Source organism: Heterocephalus glaber, unplaced genomic scaffold (assembly GCF_053883595.1).
Source record: "Heterocephalus glaber isolate CG9 unplaced genomic scaffold, H.glaber_assembly_v1.0 deba00001447, whole genome shotgun sequence".
Lineage (NCBI taxonomy): Eukaryota > Metazoa > Chordata > Mammalia > Rodentia > Bathyergidae > Heterocephalus > Heterocephalus glaber.
In genome coordinates, this window is record NW_028258299.1 from 8,246,578 (window position 1) to 8,268,368 (window position 21,791).

The 21,791-nt window shown below is 40.0% G+C and overlaps 1 protein-coding gene across 1 annotated transcript; it reads left to right on the forward strand.

Annotated features, from left to right (window-relative positions):
• Positions 1–243: 243 nt before the first annotated feature.
• On the forward strand, positions 244–11,770 carry Aadacl3 (arylacetamide deacetylase like 3). The gene is made up of 4 exons (XM_004863520.3): positions 244–554; positions 3,296–3,512; positions 5,227–5,290; positions 6,851–11,770. The coding sequence occupies exons 1-4, from the start codon at positions 252–254 to the stop codon at positions 7,623–7,625; spliced, it is 1,359 nt and encodes a 452-aa protein (XP_004863577.2). The 5' UTR covers positions 244–251; the 3' UTR covers positions 7,626–11,770.
• Positions 11,771–21,791: the final 10,021 nt, after the last annotated feature.

Sequence of the window (21,791 nt, forward strand, 5' to 3'; positions counted from 1 at the left end):
AGTGCAGTCCTAGTGAAATTAGAGCATGGGTTATGAGGTCGAGGGCAGGTGAGGAGAGTCATGTATGTGACATCCATGGTGACTTGCTGGCTTACCCAAGGTAAGATCTAGGAGCAGGGCCAGGATTTAAACTGGACTTCTGGAGCTTTCATTTCCAATTGGACCAAGCTATATGAGCGTCTTTGTCCTAGGTACAGATCCTGATATAAAGCCACACCCTCACCTGGTCTGTGACTCACAGGTCTGGGCCAATGTTGCAGATGCCTCAGAGGTGGGGAGAGAAGGTGGTGATATATAAGGAGGAGGTCTGCTGGCCTCAGAACACAGTTCTAAATGGCCAGAGCTTAGCACGGCTTCAACTCAGCATCCTTTGGGGTGAAGACAGCATGATGACTGTGGCTCTGACCCTCCTCACAGCAGCCGGTGTGTTCTCACTGGGAGTTGGGCTGTGGGTTATCTGCAGCCAACTTGCAACTGTGGATATCCCTGCAGGGATTGACCAACCCTTTAAACTGAGGATCTTTAGCTACATTTTCCAACTGCTGATAACATGGGTGAGTTTGTGTTTTATTTGCCTCCTACACCTTTTATGTGCCTCCTCCACATACCAGAAGCTTCTACGTAAACTGACACTGATGTCACCTAGACTTTGGTGAGGCTAATAGCACATCTCAACCCTGCAGAATCCCTATTGGGTGGTTCTTGGCCACTGCCCATGTTTCTGAAGCTGGACTTGGCCAGTAGCCACAAAACTCAAAGAATGATTCATTTTCTCAGTGTGTTAGCTTCTCATCACTATTAGAAAATATCAGAGACAATCAACTTAAAGGGAGAAAAGTTTATTTTTGCTCATGGTTTTGGTGATTTCAGTTCATATTCTGCTGGCCTACTTGCTTTCAGCTTGTGGTGAGGCAGCTCACATGGTGGGAGCATGTGGCCAAGCATAGCTGGTCATCTTAAGGCCAAGGAACAAAAGCAGAAGAGGGAGGAACTAAGGACCCATAACCCCCTTCAAGGCCATGCCCCCGATTACCCAAGGACTTCTCACTAGGTCCCACATCCCAAAGCATCTACTACCTCCAAATTCCACTACCTGAGGACTAAGTCTTTATGGCATGGACCTTTGAGAGACATCTAACATCCAAATTATAGCGTTCTATAACTACTGTGAACAGAAAAAAGGCTCACATCTCTTCCTTCCCTGACTTGTTCTCACTTTCTTTATAATTCTTACCACTCTGTGAATCTATAAAGAGAGGAATGAATTTTTCTGAATCTTTGCACCCAGTGATTACTGACGTGCTAGCTAGAGCCAACAAACAACAAAATAAAGAGATAGGTAGCAAAGTAGAACATTAGCACAAAGATGAATAAGATATGACTTTTAAGAAAAATTTATGAGCTGAGTATAGTGGCCCATGCCTATTATTCAGCAATTTTGAAGAGATGGGGGATCACAAGTTCAAGCTCATCATGGGCAACACAGAGAGACCCTAACTCAAAATAAAATATAAAGAGGCTTGAGGATGTAGCTTAGTGCAAAAGTCCTAGGCTCAATATGTTGTGTTTGAGAGTTGAGAAACTGTTCACGTAATATAATCTCATCTTATTTCCTGTTGCCAGTATGTGTAATTCATTAAAATACTTGCAAATAGGTCATGGTGACAATGGTATGGATGTTGTTTATATGGGTTTACAGTATTTTTCCAGAGGGTTGAAAAAATGAGTATTGAACATATTTGTGTTAAGTTTTTTACATGATAAAAGAGAGATCTTGGACAGGGAAGAACTCTGGACAGTGTTTCTTACCTCCAGCGTCTACTTTTCCAAAACACTATGACGGGGTCCTGTGGGTTTTCTGGCCTGGCCTTGATTTTTATACTCATGCAACTTCCTAATTACAATGACTTAGTTTTCTCATCTACAAAATAAGGGAAAATAGTATCTCCTACTCCATGGCATTTTGCAGATATTCCATGAGGTAAGCTATCCATCTGAAGCGTATGTTACAATATCTGGCAAGGAGTGAGCCCTTCATAAATAATGTCACTGTTGATTTTTCTGCAAAGATGGACTATACAACTGTTATATGCCATGGTTCTGACTCAGTTTCAATAATGGGAGAGAGACAAAATCACAGGAAGTCGCTGTCTTCAAAGAACTTAGAGTCTCATGGCAGTAGGAGTGGAGGACTGGCTGTGAACAAGGAAACAAGCCAAAAATAACCAGCTTTGTACAAAGGCCAATAGTAGCAGAAAAAACAACAGTGCAGGAGGAAGAGCAGGGCTTATTCACTTGGAGTTCTTCAACCCCTTGGGGACAGAATGTAAGAGGCCTGTGAATTTGGATGGGACCCAAATGATCCCATGTTCACGATTAACTTCTCTTGGAAATGCAGCATTCTGTCTCATAGGAAGGAAGACAACCAGCTATGGTCAGAGCAGGACTGCAACTGTTCACCAAAAAGAATCACAGATATTGGTCAAAAGGGGCCTGGCAGAGAAAATGGATAGGAAACACTGGAAATGCCTACTCCCTACTCTGTTTGTCTATTTTTTATTTTGCAACCGTCTAGTCATATCCCAAAGGAGACCGAGTAATAAATCAGGAGTACTGGAGATTAAGCCTAGAGCATTCACATTGAGCCACGTGCTCTGCTTTTCTTTTTCTTTTTTCTTTTGAGACATGGTCTTGCTAAGTCACTAAATTGCCCAGGCTGGGCTCAACTTTTGATACTCATACCTCAGTCTCCCAGAGTGCTGGAGTTATAGGCATGTGACACCATGCCCAGCTTCTGTTTGCTTAAGAAAGTCATGAATACCATATTATTTTATCCAAAAATATTTCAATAGGTATGACCAAAAGATAAGAACTCTCCCTTCCCCTTAAAATGAAAAAGTCACCACAGTAGTTAGCAACAAACACAGGAGGCCCAGGAAGTACCCCTAGAAAGACATGACATGTCCAGGCTGAGGTGAAGCAAGAGCCCTATAGTGGCAGGAACATTCCAGGTCAAGGGACCAGCAAAGGTGACCAGCAGCCTGGTTTGCAGTGTCTGGGGAGAACAGGTCAGGAGGGGCTGGCTGGTACTGGGACCACATAAGCATGGATTTTCCTGGAGGTGTGATAGGAACTCTGAGGGTGCCGGGGTGTCCCATGGCCCAACCTGACTGCTGTTTCCCAAGATCCTCCTGGCTACCTGGAGAGAGCAGGTGTGGCTGCCAGATTGCAGGCAGGAAGTGAAGTACACCTTTTTAATCCCTTCTTGACCCATTTTCTCTTCTCTCTCTAACAGGGGATGATTTTTGAGAAATTGGGAATCTGTCATGCAACAGAGTTTGTCAGTTTCATGCATGATCTGCCCCCATTAAAGAAGCATCCAGGTGTTGTGGTCACAGATCTCCACTTTGGGACAATCCCTGTAAAGCTGTACAAGCCTGAGGTACCTTCAAGCAGTCCCAGACCTGGTGTTGTCTTCTATCACGGCGGTGGAACTGTCCTGGGGAGCTTAAGTAAGAGTCTTACCTTGGATTTTTGAAGGACCATGGGTGGGACCTTGCTGGAGAAGCTTGAAAAAAATGATTATCTTTCTGGGCTTAAAGTTCACTATTACTTCAGGGAATGCCAGGCAGTCAGTGGGCCCCAAATCATTCTGAGAGTAGATATGCAATCAATGACTCTTTCTAAAAATAGAATATATATGAGGCATGATCAACATATATAATGAATGTTTAAAGTTTTAAAAATTTATTACAGTAAAAGACACATTGCCATCAACCCCTCTCAAGTTACTCCCCTTCACTTTAAACACACTTATACCCTTGTTCTTGCCGATTGAAGTATTTTGGGAGAATTTTGAGGCAGTTAATATCAGTGTGTATTACTGTAATAATTTTTAAAAATCTAAACATTTACTCTATTATTCAATTACTGTGTGTGCATGTGCACGTGTGTGTGTGTGTGTGTGTGTGCATGTGTGTGTGTGCACATGTGTGTTCCAGGAATCCCTGCCAGCACCCAAATCCATACCTGCTCAAATCTTTTATATAAAATGGCATGTTTTCTTACAATCTATGTATAACTTCCCATATAGTTCAAATCACCTGCAACTTCCATCTAATACCTAATATAATGCAAATGCTATGTAAATAGTTATTATTCTACATTGTTTAGGGAATCATGATGCCCTGAAAAAATAACCCATATGTGTTCACTACAGACACATTTGTTTTAGGAGGGGACATTTCTGATCCACAGTTGGTTGAATCTGCAGATGTGGAATCCCCAATACCACAATACCCAATTGTATATATTTATTGAGTTAAAAATATTTACTCAGGTAAAAATATATTTATCGAGGTGAAACTCATATGGCGTAAGAATAACTATTTTAAAATACCATGCAGTGGCATTTAGTATATGTTGTGTAAATGTCACCTGTATTTACTTAGAAATAGGGGTATTTTAAATAAAAATAAATAAAATGCATTATTCATTTTCCCATCAGGTATACTTGAGACAAATTCTGGAACAGACAAACAGAAACACCAAAGATTGAGAAAAACTGATAAGAAGGAAAATTCAAAATACACATGATTTTATCTTAATTTTCTTCCCTGTGAATCAGAAGCAGGGGGACACCTTTGGTTTCAGCAGTGCTTTTAATGTGTGGAATCTGACTCCTTTATGATAGGTAGCCTTTGAGAATAAAGGATTTAATTTTGGTTTCATCTGTATGCCAAGTGACAGTGATAGGCAATATTTATTAATATTTACATGTCAGGCATTTTAGACAAAGCCCGTATGTATATTATATTAAGCTCCAATTCCCTGTGAGGTATATTATTATTATCCTCATTTTACATATGAAGAAACCAAGTCTCAGAGATGTTCAGAAACTTGCAGGACACTATTGTAGATATCAAACTTTCAAAATAAAAAAAAGGAAGCAAAGTTGGATTTTGCACTCTGATTTGTGTGAATCCCAAGCTTACATGCTAAACCACTGTGCTCTATGGCCAAATAGCCTCTTCCATGTTTTTAATGACTTTCAGGAGGGATCAGGGTGTGGACATTATGGAGAAAGTTGTTCACAAGGGCCAGAGCAGAAGTAATGAGTAGAGAGGATGTTTATCTATACCTAGAAGCAAGTCTGTTGAACCCAGGCAGAACCAACCCACAGAGCTGGTCTGCTGATGAGTGTGATGAACCTTTTTTTTGTTCCAGAAACTCATCATGACTTCTGCTCACATTTGTGCAAGAACAGTGACTCAGTGGTTCTGGCAGTTAAGTGAGTATACGGGGAGGGCCCACGCCAGGGGTCCAGCAGTTCTGATTTCCGTTGATGGAGTGGGAATATTGAATGGATTGAAGAAAGACCAGGAGGAATGACTAGGTAGTGAGAAGTGAAGACAAGAAGGGAGGAGAGAAGAAGAGTGGAAAGCTCTGGGAATTCTTCTATGCCTGTGGACTTTGGGTTTGTGCGAGTGGAGGTATCTGCAGTTTGGTCTTTGGGAGCCAGGTGGAAATTGGTCTTCTTTACGCAGATTTGGTATGGAGGTTTCCCACATGAGCACTTGGAGGTGGAAAACCTCTTCGCTGATCAGAACAGCCCTGTGGATTCTAGACATGTGCACCTCCCTTTACTGAATGGCAGTGACACCCACACCATCACCAAGACATCTCAAGCATTGTCACACTCATCTCCAACTACCTATAAGGAGATCTCCCTTGGTGGAGAGCTATTCAAGGGCACAAGAAAAAGATTTGAAAACCAAAAAAACCCTCCAACCTGTCTCCTAGCTGATTTCTAAGAGTTACCCACCCAACCTAGACCTCTATGAGGCCTTGGTGAACACTGGGCAGGGGTGACCTGAGCTGGTCCCTCCCAGGCCTACTGCCTGGTGCCTGATACATCAGCATCTAGGGCAATTCCACTTAGTAGAGTTTCATAGTAGACTTCCAAATGCACACACAGTAAAGAAATATCAGGTGTCCGTGTGTCCTCCTTGGTGGAGTACAGTAAGTTTCCCAGCTTTCTTGAGGCAAAGCTAGTAGAGGAGAATAAAAAAATTAAGATGTATGGATGGGCAGAATAGAGACAGGCAGAGAGAGAGAGAGAGAGAGAGAAGAGAGACAGAGAGAGAGAGAGAGAGAGTCAGTCAGAGAGAAAAGGAGGAGGAAAGAAAGAGACAGACAGAGACAGAGAATTATGACCAGCATTTAAAAATGATGAAATTTCTTAGAAAATCTAGCTTTGTGTGGAATCTCTTGAGCAATGAAGTCTAGCAATGCCATGTTTATATCCCTCACAAACAGCCTTGGTTTAGAGTGGGCATACCTGATTTGGAGGAGTCCCGTATGTGATCTGCTGGCCTCTGGTGGGAAAATAAGTCTACAAAGCCCCCCATGAAGCCTGTGTGCATGGTAGGATGAATCAGAGTCAAAACCCAAGAAAGCCTGGAGCTGCTCATAAGAATCACAAGGCAGGAAGCAGGGACAGGTGTGAGTTGGGGAAGTAACATTAGGTAGGCTCAGGAAGATGAGGCTGGTGTTGGGGATGGGTAAGCTGTTGCCCAACAGCTGGATGACAGGGCTCTTGTAAAAGTGACTTGTCCCCTGTAGGGCACTGAGACTGTAAGAATGGGAGCTGCCACTTTGTAAGCCTATATGTTAAATAATGAGGACTTTGTCTTTATCATTTCATTTAAGCCTCACATCTACCTCCATCTGCTCAGATTTCAACATGGAACGTTAACCGAATGAGTTTGGGTTAACAGATGCTAGATGCAGATATTTTTGGCCTCACTGGGGTGATGAGCACAAACTATGTGCCTTGATTCCTTTTCAGATACCGCAAGTCTCCCAAGTATAAGTTTCCAGTGATGACAAACGACTGCATAGCAGCCACCATCCACTTCCTGAAGTCCTTAGATGCACATGGAGTGGATCCAGCTCGGGTTGTTCTCTGTGGTGACAGTGTGGGAGGGGGTGTGGCAACGTTAATTTGTCAAATATTTGTGAACCGTCCAGATCTCCCCAAGATTCGTGCTCATATTCTGATCTACGCTATGCTGCAAGCCCTACACTTCCAGTCCCCTTCCTACCAGCAGAACAGGAACATCCCACTGCTCACATGGAATTTTGTTTTCTACTGTTGGTGTCATCACATGGATATCAGCCCTTCCTGGAAAAGTGCAGTTGAGAGAGGTGGCCATTTGCCTCCAGAAATCTGGGAGAAGTACAGAAAATGGTTGGGTGCAGAGAACATTCCAGAGCGGTTTAAGAAGAGAGGGTATCAATCCAGGCCCCTTGAGCCCCTGAATGAGAACACTTACCTGGAGGCAAAGATGGTTTTGCACTGGACATGCTCACCCCTGATCACAGGAGATGACATAGTGTCTCAGATCCCAGAAGCTTGCATTGTAAGCTGTGAATATGATCTTCTCCTCGACGATTCACTCCTGTACAAGAAGAGACTGGAAGACCTGAAGGTGCCAGTGACTTGGCACCACATAGAGAATGGTTTTCATGGAGTGCTTACCACCATTGAAAAAGGTTTCTTTCACTTCCCCTGCTCCGTGAGAATTCTGGATTTGGTTGTCAATTTTATCAAGGGATTATGACCCTCTTTACTTCCCAAGGAAGCTCTACTATCATGTGAGATAGATGCTTTCTGAGTCATTTTTCTGATGCTTTCTGAGTGACACTGAGTGGAGCTAGGAAGGGATAGAGGTGGTTTTCTCCATCCTAGTCTGGATTCTAGAATCATACAATGCATGTTCTTTCTGCTGCCTGGAGCAAAACAGAAGAGAAAGATTTGGAGGGTAGGTGGGGCTCTCTCTGTCCATGTGTTGGAAAATTTGAGTTGACCATCTTCAGTGGCCATTTGTGAGAGTGAAATCTGCATACAAAGGTTGCTCAGAGCCTCAGCTAGAGTTCAGTCTGTCAAGGCTGATCCAGGCTGAGTGAAACAGGCACATCTAGTTAGCAGGACCTTGGAGAAGCTCAGGCCCATCACGTACAATCTCATGGGCCTTTTCCACTGTGGCTCAGAAGGTGGCACTTTGGTGTTCTAGCATACTGGGTAATGGCAGAGGTAGAGAATCCCCCTTTGGGTACAGAGCGATGCTTCCTGCTGTTGCCCAGACTCTGAGTGAAGAGAGCTGACTGCCTGGTCTAGAAGAGAGCTAAGATAGGGTGGATAGATTTTTCCACAGTGACTGCTCACTTGCAGCAGATGAAGACAGGGCTGTCTGATTGTGGCAGCTCTGGAGCTCCTGAAGTTCAAAGTTGAGTTTCTAACCAAGGACCCAAAATAACACTACGGGAGTTACGGAAGAGGAGCTGGGCACAAAGCTGAGTACTGAGTCAGAGTCCCATGAAGGTTGAGTCCAACCAAAGTCAACCATGTTCATAGTGGGAAATTATGAGAGGACTAAAGAAAATGTATTAATGGGAACTCTGTATTTTAAGGCATAGACCCAATTCATATTGCTCAAATCACACAGAAACATGTATTGATTTATGTAGTAATGACTTCCAGGGATAAATCAGGCATAGCTTGAACTAGGAACTCAAACATTGCCATTAGATACTCTCTCTTTGTCTGTTCTCCTGTGCTGATTTCACCCCCACCTCCCTATATGGTGGCCCTGTACAGTTTCATGCTTGCATTTTCCCAGAGTCAAGTTTGTTTTTATAGACGTGCCTCATTCTCAGGAGATCCAGCAAAAAGTTCATTGGAATTTATGGGCTCAATTTGTTTTCTTTTTTGTTTGATTGTTTTTGTTTTTGCAGTACCAGGGATGGAACTCTGGACCTTGTACTTTCAAAGCAGGTGCAGTGCCACTGAGCTAAATCCCCGGCCCCTCAATTGGTTTTCTTACTGATGTATCTGGTTGTCAGAGCCAAGGATTGTAATGCTCTGATGGGGCAGGCCCAAGTCCCATGGTACCCTCTGAGTGGAAAATAGGGTCAACCTCTGCTGGCACTTGTGTCACTGGGAAGCCAAGTTGTAACTTTGCGAGGAACAGGTGACATTTGCTCTTCAGCTCTTTGTGCCTTTAATGAAAGGTTTCAGATGAGACCTGTGCAGTCATATAAACATAGAATTGATTGCAAAGTGACAGATTTTTAGAGCTATAGAAAGAGGATGCATCATCAAGTGCAAAGGTGGGCAAGGGCCAAGATGACAGTGGCAACCAAGTAAGTTTCCAGCAAGTACAGGATTAGATAGGTCTTTAAGGAATATCATTTCCTTCCTGTGAGGTCACTGTTCTTTTACAATGAAACTGGGGCCATTTTGATGAACTTCAGAAAGAAGTTCCCTTTTACTTCCTTCCTTACAGTGGAAAATTTCTTTTAGTTTGTTTTGAGATTATAAGATTGATTGTACGATTGATTGTTTTTCTAAACATTCACCATGGTATGGACTTTGTACGATCCATAGACTTCAGGGGCATGCTCTGAGAAGGTTACATTATTTGGCACTAAAGTTTGAAACTATAAGCTTGTTTGGATTTTATCTATAGCTAATGATTAATAAAACAAAGGAAAAAACATCACATTTCCTTTGCTCTTAATGTAGCTGTCTCAGTCCTCATGCTAAAGTCTAACTTGCTGTTAACACTAGGACTGAAGGTGGAGGAGGGAGTGAATACTTCCCTAATAGAAAGGTGAATGGATGTTGGGTGAACATTGATGGTTACTCCACTGAAGAAGCTAAATTGAAGCCTGAGTCAAAGTACTTGGAGGAGGCAAGAGATGTCAGGGTCACTGAGCAAGTTGACCACCAGCCCCTTAAGAGTAAAAATTTCTTTGAAAAAGATGACTGGCCTCCCACAGTGGACCTGACTGGTCTTCTTGGGGCTCTATTCTTATTTGTTCAGCAGACTCCACAGGCCCACATCCAAGTCTGCTCCACAAAGGAATATTTGTGTTCCCTTAACTTGCTTTCACTTGAACATTTGTACTGAAATATGGGGCAGAAAGGAATCACACTGGGTGGCTTCTTGATCTGTTCACAGCTGACTTTCAGGAGGCTTGGTTGGAGAAATGGGATTACCTAGTGAAAACACATATTGTGAGGACGACTCAGCCATTGGAGAGCATTGGAATCTGAGGAGCATGGTCTCCAGGGTAGGCTCTGCTCTTGGATGTTGCTGGACGTAGGCAAAGGAACATGAACTGACCTTCTTGGCAGGTGGGTGGTTAGATCTTCTACAGGGACGTGGTGAGGAGTTGGCAGGCCACTGGAGGCCCATGCCCAATGGAGAAGAATGCCTTCCGCTGGAGGCCCGCGCCCAGTGGAGAAGAAGGGCTTCCGCTGGATGAAGGGCTTCCTCTGGAGGTCCGTGCCCAGTGGATAAGAATGGCTTCCACTGGAGGCCTGTGCCCAGTGCAAATGAAGGGCTTCCACCTTCCACCTTATGGGGCTGGGAGCACCTTAGGGCAGGGGCTCATTTCCATGGCTCTTTCCTTCTGCAGATGGTGGGAGAGACAAAGCTGCTTACATCTGTGGCTGGTTGGGTCCATTTCAAGACCAGATTCTGCACTCCTTGCTTTAACCAGTTCATCACCATCTTTTCTTGTAACCCGCTCATGAGGATGCAGAATAGGAATGAGAAAGGGAACAAATGTTTAAAGAGATCCAACTCCCTGAAATGGGCTGTTTCAGTTTACCACCTCTTGTGTGCCTCCCATGAATCCTAACAAAAGGGTATTCTTATACTCACTTTATAGACGAGGAAACTGAGGCTTTGAAAGATTAATAACTCTCATATTCTGACTCTTTCTGGTCAAGTTCAAAGCCAGTGGACTAAGGACTTTGCTCAAATGTACACTGTTGTCCAGAGCTGTGGATCACAATCCCAGCCTGCCTGACAAGAATAATTTCTGTTGTGCTCTATGGCCTGTTAGGACAGAATTGCAGCTCTTTTCTTCTCCTTCACACAGGATTAAAGTGAACAACACCACCAAGCTGGAATATCTGATGTAAGTCATCTTCTGTCTACGTAATAGTCAGCTACTATCTGAGCTGAGTCACATTTTTTCCCCATTAGGTTTATTGGTACATTTTAGGTATGCATAGTGATCACATTGGTCATTGGCAATTTGTACCTGTACATGATGCATCTTGGGTCTTTTTTCCTCATCACCCTTCCCTCCCTTCCACCCCTCTATCCCTTCCCCTATTTACAAAAAACTTTGTTTCCATTTTTCCCTTCTTTTCTCATTTTAAAAGGTCAAATTATTTTGTTCTCTGGTTTCCTTTACTTCCTTGACTATAGTGTTTTATAGTCCTGGACATTTTTAGAAGCAGTCAGTGTAGGCCCCTCCTCGAACTTTCCCCTCAGATGCCCAGCAGGGGAGAGCAGCATCTACATGCCTTTAGGACCAGACACTGAGATCAAAATGCTTTATTTGGGCAGCTGATAATTAAGGACAAGGACATAGGGCAAAGTTGAAATATTATCAAAGTTGTCTCTCCTTTCCTTTCAGTGCCTATTTCAGACATGCCTTATCCCCCCCAGGACCACCCTGCCTTCTTGTCCCCATGTCTTGTCCGCCCCACCCTCCTCACTCTGCTCCAGAGTGAATACCTGCCTCCCCCTCTTATCCCTGGGCTGTATTTAGGGAGGACAATATAAAACAAAACATGGCAAAAAGAAGACAAAGAAATCAAGACTTCCAGTGGGCTGGGGATTTAGCTCTATGGTGTCACCGCCTGCCTCGCAAGTTCAAGGTCCCTAGTTCGATCCCCAGTACCAAAAAACAAAACAAAACAAACAAACAAACAAACAAACAAAAAAACCCAGCTAGAAATCAAGACTTCTAAAGTTGTACTTAACTGCAGCTTCAAGATACAAAAGTTACTCAAGCCTTTTTTGCTTCTGGGACACTCATTCAAAAAGTTCCTAGTGGTTTTAAAGACACAGTAAGCCTATGACTCAGGCTCTGGATCTGACCTTTTCACCTATAAACTGCACTTCCTCCACCCTCAAAGACATAGCAGTATTGATGGGCAGCATATATCAACTTCCAACACAGCTCAATGATTTGCATTCTGACATAACTTGTTGGATAGGAAACCTGACAGACAGTAGGAACACACATCTTAGGTCACCCATCTTCAAGACCCCTGAGATCCTATATCTATACCCAGCTCTCAGCTCATAAAGTGCCTTATTTTTCTCTGAGCACCTGCACTTCATTCTTAGTTTGTCCTAAAGTCTCTTTGTAATAAACCTTTCACATGCATCTTACTGATGTCTTAAAAATTCTTCTTCTGTGATGAGAGTCAGTGAACCTGCAAAAGTATGAGATTAGGTCTTTATTTCAGCCTTGGTGACATTCAGACTCAGCCCACTGACATTTCCTCTTGGTTAGCCAGCCAGTGGCAAGAATTAAAAAGAGACATTGATAGGAGGACTTTGGTAAGTTCAGCCAAAAGGCTTTTCATCATTGTGTCTTTCTTCTTCCCCATTTATCCCAACAGCTTGCCCTTCAAAGCATAGTTTATCTTTTTCGCTTTCCTTTTCTCTCTTCTGGTCTGCCAACTTCTGCAGCATGAGGCTTTTTGGTTGTTTTTTTTCCTTTCCAGGTATTAGAGACTTGTAAATCTTTAGAAAATGATTGTTTGTACATAAAAACACCAAAGACAAGAGGTACTTACTTCCTCTAACTAGAAATGGGAAGAGGTGTTAGGAGGCACTCTGTAGGCTATAAAGTGGACTCACGAGCTATTACTTCAGGTAAATATTACACCTTGTCTCTGGGTTAGGTGGGACTCTGAAAATCTTGCTTGCCCAGGAAATCATAAAATAAGGATGAGGTCCCCATCCAGTCTCTTGTGCAAAGTTTCTCAAGTAACCAACATGGGAAACCCCTGTGACACAATGGAGAGAACCAGGCTCCAGGTCATGTGGAGAAAGCAATCTTTAGAAGCACACACACTTGCAGGTCCTAAACACTTTAGCTGAGAGAGGTCCTCTAAACTGCTCTTCTGTTCTCTTTTTCTCTCACAAAACCGAAGAGCATGAGCTCAGGCTACCTGATGCCACAGCTCCTCTTTTTGAGTGGCTGGGAACTCGTCCTAAGCTATGAAGATTAAAGTGGTCATTCAGGAGATAACTGATATTATCCACAGGACCTGATGAAGTCTGTGGAGGAGCCTACTGGTTTACTTTTTTCCCTCCCCTCTTCCACGAAAGCTCCAATCTCCTTCTTGTCCCTTCTTTCCCACTCAGGCTTTAATTTGTCAGAAAACCCAGGTTGGGGGTGGCCTCTGCATTTTCCCAGGTGGTAGGAGGCCCATGGGCCTGCGGGAAGGGCATCACTTCTCAGCTGTCTGCCATAAACTTCTGGGTCCTAGGGCCACCTGTTGAGCCACATTTATAGGTATTTCTTCCTGGGCCCTCTCAGGTCATTTTTCTGATGCTAGTTTGTTTCCTTCCTCTCTCTTATTTGGTTATGATATTCTTAATGTTAACTTTTAGCCTCAACTTTATCTCCCTGTCTAAATTGATAAGTGGTATATAATTGCTAAGTGACATCTCCAGGTTTTTAAAAAATCCTCTATGAGTTCTTTGTATGTGTTGCAGGTCCATAAATATAAGGTCTTTCAGATCTTTGGAGTAAATTTTTGAGTAAAACCCAGCTTTGGTATACAACTCCTTTTTCTGCTTCCCACTCTGTTAATACGTATTGGAATAGTTATGTGCCAAAAAAAGTGTGGTTATTCTGCACGTGAGCAGTAGGTCTCCACATTACTAGCAGGGACACTTGGACTAGTCAGTGACAGCAAACAGGGCAGAGCTGCCAGTCGCAGGTGGTTCTGACTCTGGAGTAACAGGGTGGAGCTGTCTCCCTGGGCAGTTCTGGTTCTACAAAAACAAGGCAGGCTGCATATGCAGCATGACTCCAGTATTAAGTCGGCTGTGCATGCAGCCTGTCTTCAGTTTTGGGGTGCTGCACATGTAGTACAACCCCCATTTGAGAGGGTTGCACCGGTGGCCTGATCAGGTTTGAGTGGGTTGCAGATGTGGCCTGACTTAGTTTAGACTGCCACTGCCACATGGCAGGAGCTGGTTTGGGGTGGACAGCTCGTGTGGGTTGACCTTGGGGGCTAAATAGGCTGCTGTCATTTTCTTTTACTTTTCTTTCTTTAAGTCTTTCCAAAAATACACAGGGTGAATCTGAAAGAAATAGAGTGTATTTTACCGGAATATGGATAACATAATATCTATCCATAAAATGTTACCTTTAGGTTATATTTTATAAACTTGGGACCAATTTCAGATAAAGGATTTAAAAAAGTTAATCTTTCTCCAAATGAAAGTTACAGTAAAAAGGCCTCAAACTTGGTTTTATAAGGAGATAAAATAAACAAAGATCCAATCTGGCAATTTATGGCTATTATCTCTTTTCCTCTCTGACTCTTATCGGTTTATAAATCTATACCGTTAAAAGAAAACATACCCCAAACAGTTTAAAATATTAAAGGAAAAATTGTCATGACTTACATAAGAAAGAGAGCTAATTAATAGCTCTAGAAAAAATTCTAAGTGATTAGTTTATCTGTAATTATAAACCTAAAAATGAAAAAGTGAGATTATTGTAATTCAGCATAGCAAATAAATCTGAGGGCTCTCTGATTAAACCTAAGTGTTTTATATGTTTTATGTGTTATCTTGTCTGTCTGCCTGTTAATCTGTTTTAATAATTGGTTAAAGCACTTGCAGCTCCTTTGTTAAAAAATAATTTTTGAGCTCATATCATTTTCTTTTATATTTATTTATTTTTGACTTTACAGACTTCTGGTTCTGCTAGTGATATAAAAAACAAATTTCCATGCTTGCTTTGGCACATACACATACAAAAATTTGTACAGGTTTTTGCGGATAACCAAACTCAAAACATTACATATGAGGATTAATAGTCTCTAGGCTTCCATGGGGCCTTCAAGACTTGCAAATAAAAGCCTTAAAGTTTGATAACATAAAGGTTATATATGATTAAGTTAAAATACATGTGTAACTTTCAGGTATATATTATCTTCCAAACATTCTACTTAACTTAAGTGGACACTCATGATATAGCCCAAATGCTTTTTGTTCACCTGGCTTAACAGTGAGCTAATTTAAATTAGTGGATAAGAATAAAGATGTCTTCAAAGTTGATGACATATTTTTGTCCAGATTCTCACCCAACCAACATTATATTTATCTTAAAATTGTTTTATAAATGCACTGCCCATTGTTTCTGTATATAACTTAAGAGTTTTTCCTTGGTTAAAGTTCCTCAGTTAAAAATAGTGTATATAGCTTGAAAATATCAACTATGCTATGCTTTGGCTCTTAAGAGTCATCTAAAGTAATTGTTAAGATGAATAAATAAGTAAATATAAATGATATTAAAGTTTATAAATGTAGGACCGGGGATGTAGCTCAGCAGCACAGTGCCTGCCTAGCAAGTGCAAAGTCCTGCGTTCAGTCCCTGGTACCAAAAAAAAAGTTTGTATTTTATCAATGTTCATAACAACATATAAGATATCCGTTACTAAATATAAATTTAAGTGTTTCTGGCTTCTTAAGTCTTATAACGACATAATGTATTTTGATCTATTAAATGTGTTTTGCACAAATGATTAATATATATAAAAGTTTAAGATTATGTTCTTGAGTTGAATAACAGCTAAATTTGTACTGTATAATTTTATATTAAGTAATAAAAAGTTTCCTCTAGTGGGGTCCTGTGGGCCTAAAATAATACTGGACAAAACTCCCCTTGTGACTGAAAAAATAGCTACCTGAACCAATTTTTTTTTTTTTTTTTTTTTGGTACCAGGAATTGTACTTGGGGCCTTGTGCTTGCAAGGCAGGCAGCAGAACCACTGAGCTAAATCCCCAGCCCCTGAACCAATTTGTTTCAGTTTTCTTCACTGATGGGTAGCTTCTTGAGTTTTTCCCAAGAGTCTTATTGATCCACATCTCAATAGGGAGGACTGGAGGGGTTGAAGGGAGGGCTGGGCAAGGGTGAAAAATAAGAACCAAGAGAGACTATGTAAAGGTGCAAATTTCCACTGATGAATGTCATTATATTGTATACCTAAAATGTACCAATGATTAGAATGAATAACCGATAATGTAAAATAGGAAGAAAAGGTCCAAAGGGGTAGGGGTAGTGGGAGGGGCAGGGGAAAGGAAAGAAGGGAAAGGAAAAATGATGAGAAATGGAAAAAATGGAAATAAAGTCTTTGTAAATAGGGAAGGGTGGAGGGCGTGAAGGGAGGGCTAGGAATGGGGAAAAAATAAGAACCAAGATGCATTATGTAAAGGTACAATTCCCAATGAGAAGTGTAATTGTGTTGTATACCTACAATGTACCAATAAAAGAATTTAATACAAAAAAGAGAGGAAAATATATATATATAATTAATTTAACTATAATTAAAAGGTTCAGTTTTCTTTGTCTAAAGCAATAAGGTTTTCTTAAGATACTAAAATGCTCTTGGTTAAACTTAAAAAACTAGATTATAAAAAACAATTTTATATTTTGCTAATACAATTTAGCATGTTTTCTATTATTAAGTGTTTGATTATTTAGGAAACTGAGTTTGAAGAATTAACTTGTTAAATGTTTGCAATAAGCAGGTTATTGATGGACATTTAGCTCAGGGGCATCACACCTGTTTCACAAGTGCAAGATCCTGAGTTGGATCCCTGGTACAAAAGAAAAAAAATCAGGTTATGATTGGTTACAAGAACTACTATTATCTTGGTTTATAACTCTCTCTCTCTCTCTCTCTCTCTCTCTCTCTCTATATATATATATATATATAACTAGAGAAGTATATTCATCTAAAGACAAAATAGACTGCAAAACTAAGCTTTGAAGTTAAATTTAATACAAGCAAAATGGTAAGTGCTTTTTGATGCAATATATATTACATTTAGACCTTAGACATATAAAATAATCAAAAAATTTTTCATCTCTTTAAATTTGGTCTTGAAATTTAAAACTTGATTCACATCTATTGACTTTGAGTAAACAAAGTTTGTTATTATATAAATGAGATACATTTATATATTTGATAATAAGTCTATTTGTGGTCAATAACACTGTCTTCTAAACTTACAAGAGATCTAAAGATTTCTTTATTCTTGTCAGTATACTTACACCAGGTAAAACTGTTAAAAGCTATATAGCTGTGATGCTAGTTATTGCTAACTTCATAGTATCTTATGTCCATTTGTATCTCTAGGGTGCAGGCTTTCTATGATGAGACACTTAGAAAAGCATTTTACAACACTGATGACTTCCAGACGGAAGTGGTTTATGATGATGGATTTTTTTCTGGTTTATGTTTCTGTACTTGTTATAGAATTGCTTTATGATAGTTAAGTGTGGTTAACCAATATACAGTCCAGACAATGTCACTTTAAGATTAAAGATTAGACAAGTTATCTGTACTGTACAACTGTGAACAAGTGCATTCTACTTCGTCACTACATTTTTAAAAGATGAAAATGTAACAAATTTAGACAAGCTTATTTATATATAATATTTTATAATTGGATAAATATAACAAATTAAGAAGTCATTTTATACTAAAATGAAATTTTAAATATGTTTTGGAACCTAATAGCTCTAACATAATATCATCATAATTGTTACGCCAAGATGCTCCATTTGCTCGATTTTAAATTTTCCTCATAAAACTTTATAACTATCATCTCTTAACACTCTACTAGAATTTAAAGACATATATGTTTAGAAAAAATAGTTCTCTGGGCATACTTTGTATTTCAAGGTGCTCAATATCTGAATAAATTTATTATAATTAAACCTATTGCACTTACTGGTGTAACTGATCTTCTGGATGTTCAACAACCGAGACTTAGATATTAAAACTAAAAGGGTAATGGGCTAAGTGGGAAGCCAGTATTTTGGTCCTTCCCTTCCAAGGTCAGCCAAGACCCAAGATGAGATGGAACCATGCTAAAGGACCCTACAACTCCATTGAGTCAAACTGCTGAGCAGGGAGATTTTTGAAACCCAGATGATACCAGTTTACCATTATACATTGTGCTCAAAGGAGGGTCACTAAAGAGAGAATGTCTCCATGCTTCCAAGGGAAGCCATGTGGTCAAGCAAAGATCATGGCACATCCTGGAAGGTGACACAACTGGCAGAGGAAAAACTAAAAGAATGAAGAGGCTCTGCCCATGGCCCCCAAAATAATGCCTGAAGAGCTTAAACTAACCTTTATACAACTTGATCTTGAACACCCAGCAGAAAAATGTAACTAAAATTATACATATAGAAAATAATAACAATAATAATTGAAAGCTAGATTAGTTATAAAAAGGAGGCTCCAAATACTACACCAGCCCATAATAACAGTGTCCAGCTCAATCTATCACTTTTAGCCACAAGTTTCAATTACCAGTCTAATATCAAAGTCAGATAATTCATTTTTTTCCTTAAACTTTATACCATTCTCCAGTAGAGGAGCTAATGTTTTCCTTGACTGGGCCCAGAAATATGTCAAAAACATTAACAAAGGTAGGTCAGGGTTTGGGGGCAATTTCCCACTTCTAGTGCATCTGAATTAACATGATAGACATCTCCTCTACAGGGAAATTATAAGACAAAACTTTACAATTTTATAAAACAGCTATGAACTGCAGTGATTATTTTAAAACTTATTACCAGGTCTAGTGTCTCTCCGTAACCAATAAATGAGACTCGTTGTCAAAACAGCCAAGGGAAAATTTTTCCTCTAGCCACAATTTTCATATATAAAAATATGGATGACCTGATCTACACCAGACTTCTATATCCTCCATGGTTAAAGATAACCATCAATTCTCAGATAAATATTTTCTGGTCTGAGATAAACCTATCTGGCTGACATCTACTAAGAGGCCACTCAGCCAACTAGCACTCCTTTGTTGGAAACAACAACAACAACAACAACAAAAACATGCTTTGATGAATGGAGAAATGCCACCCAAAATGTGGGGTAGATTCCTACACAAAGCTATAATCACACTGTTGTGTTAAGAGAAACTGACTTGTTTGCTACTGACTAAAAGAAAATACCTAACATAAGATGGCCAACCCCAAATGGTACCCAATGGTTCTATGGTACAAACCTATGGCTTTGGTTGCCTCTAGGGTGGACAGGAAGGTATACATGACAACGGTGATAGTGAACCTTTTAGAGTTTTCAATGATAAAAAACAGCCGACTGTAGCACATGTGCCATAGGTTCACACCACTGCATTAGAGTGTTCATGGATACAAGGGCTCTGGGTTAAAATCATAGATCAACTAGCTAGCCTCTTGGTGTTGTGATATCAATGAACTAGATCAGTTTCCCACCAACATGATCATTTGGCCTCTATCTTAATTCCTCAAATAGGACTTAAAAATGCAATGTTGCACATTAAAACTCTTACTAACTCTATACAAGATGCTCTAAATGATACTGCAGAGGATGTTTCGTTACCAAATTCAAAAATAAAAATGACTTTTAAAAAGCCATTCTACAAAGCCAAATTGCCCTAGATAGTCTAACCCGTGCCTTTATTAAAACAAAATGTTGTGTATCAGTCCTGACAACTCTGCAAATGTGCTTTCTGTACTACAAGATCTCCTTTAGCAGATTGCTACAATGTCAGACTCTGCCGTAAGCTGAAAAGACAGGCTAGCATCCTGGTTTTGTAAAACAATGTGGTTATAAAAAAAGTTCTCCGGGCCTGGGATTTAGCTCAGTGGTTTTGCTGCTTGCCTAGAAAGTGAAAGGTCCCAAGTTTGATCCCTAGTACAAAAAAAAAGTTCTCATTTTTCTGGCTATGATATTGTGCATTAAAATGCTTGTATGTTACATGGTCCATTACACAATCCACTGTTGTTGTGGGCTAATGCCTCAAGTGCCCTTGCCTTCTTTTTTATACTATCAAAAGATGATGGTTCTTCAAAACACAAAACCTGATATTCCTGTCTCCTTTAGATCAATCAGGACGAAACTTTCAGTTTCTGGAGAGGGAGAATCAATGCCCCTCCTCAGCCTAAAGCAGTTACACAAAGACAAAAATCAGGTCTTCTACGTCTCTTAAAACTAAAGGATTAAAGACTGGGGAATGCTGGGGGAAGAGACAAAGAAATCAAGATTTTAAAATTGTACTTAATTGCAGCTTACAGGCACTAAAGTTGCTCAAACTTCTTTTCCCTTCCAGAAAATTCATTCAAAATATTCCTAAGGGACTTAAAGACACAATAAGCCTGTAAATAATGTCCATAATTCCAGTGAGAATGCCGTATATGAATGGAGAAGATACAATGCTTTCTCCTTAAGGTGGGGAACAAGGGCAGATATGCTTACTCTTTATTGGTCCATTAAACTTTAAAACCTAGGCCCAACCAAAATAGTCTGGCAATAAAATGACACAATTAGGATAAGATTGGCAAGGTAGAAGCAAAATCATGATATGTAGATGAAATGATCATCTACAGAGAAAATACTAAGAAATCCCTAGGAGCCCCTAGAACTTGTACTTGAATTTAATTGCAGGATTAGAAAACACAAGGTATATATAAAAATTCAGGTCTGTGTATACTTGCTATAAATGAAGAATTGGATATTGAAATTTAAAAGTTATGTAGGAGTACAAAGGACCTAGAAAAGTTAAAACAAAAACAAAAACAAAAAAGAGCAGTGTTGGAAGACGTTTAGTACCTAATTTTAAGATGTCTTCTAAAGCTACAGTAATCAAGGCAGTGTTGGTGTAAGGAAAGACATATAAATCATTGGAATAAAACAGAATCTAGAAATAGAACCACACATATATGGTCCACTGAGTTTTGAAAGATTATTTAACATTAGTATTTTATAGAATATAAACTCAATTCAAGAGCCGAGGAAAAGATAGTGTTTTCAGCAAATGGCACTAGAACACCTGGTATCCATATATAAAAAATTAACCTCAACCCTTTATTTCCATACATAAAAATAACTTGAAGGGATCTATGAACCTAAATATGAAAGCCTAAAAGTATAAAACTTTAAGAAGAAATTATAAGGGAAAATGTTTATGAATTTAGGGTAGGCAAGAACTACCTAGGATACAAAAAACATGATGTTTAAAAGAAAAAAAATGATAAATGAGATTCCATCAAAATTTAGAACTTTAAATGACATCATTAAAACGAAAAGGAGTCCTTAAACTGACCATTTTACAATGCATATAACCTAAGACCAGAATATATAAAGAACTCTTACAGCTCATTAATAGACAACCCAATTAAAAAGTAGACATAAGATGATAAATAGCCAGTACAGCACAAGGAAAGGTGTGCAACTCCAGAATCAGAAAAATACTAATCAGTACAATAATAAGATTGAATTATACACTCATTAGGGAGATGAAGTTAAAAGTTTTAAAAGCCTTGTCATGACTTTTTCTTTTTGTTGAATTCTCCCCCTTTGCGTTTAATTTGTTATGCTCAATGGATTCATTCTGCTGAGTTTCCTGGGGTTGTGATCCTCATTGTCTTTTCCTAGGGTATTGTCTAAAATTTTTTGGAGTGCCAGTTTGGTATTCATGAAGTTCCTGAGGTGCTCTTTGTCATGAAAGTATCTTATTTCTCCATCAATTTTGAAAGACGGTTTTGCAGGGTACGTCAATCTGGGTTGGAGGCTGTTTTCCTTTAGGGCTTGAAATACATCACTCCAAGCTCTTCTTGCCTTGGGGGTCTGTTGAGAATTCTGCTGTGATTCT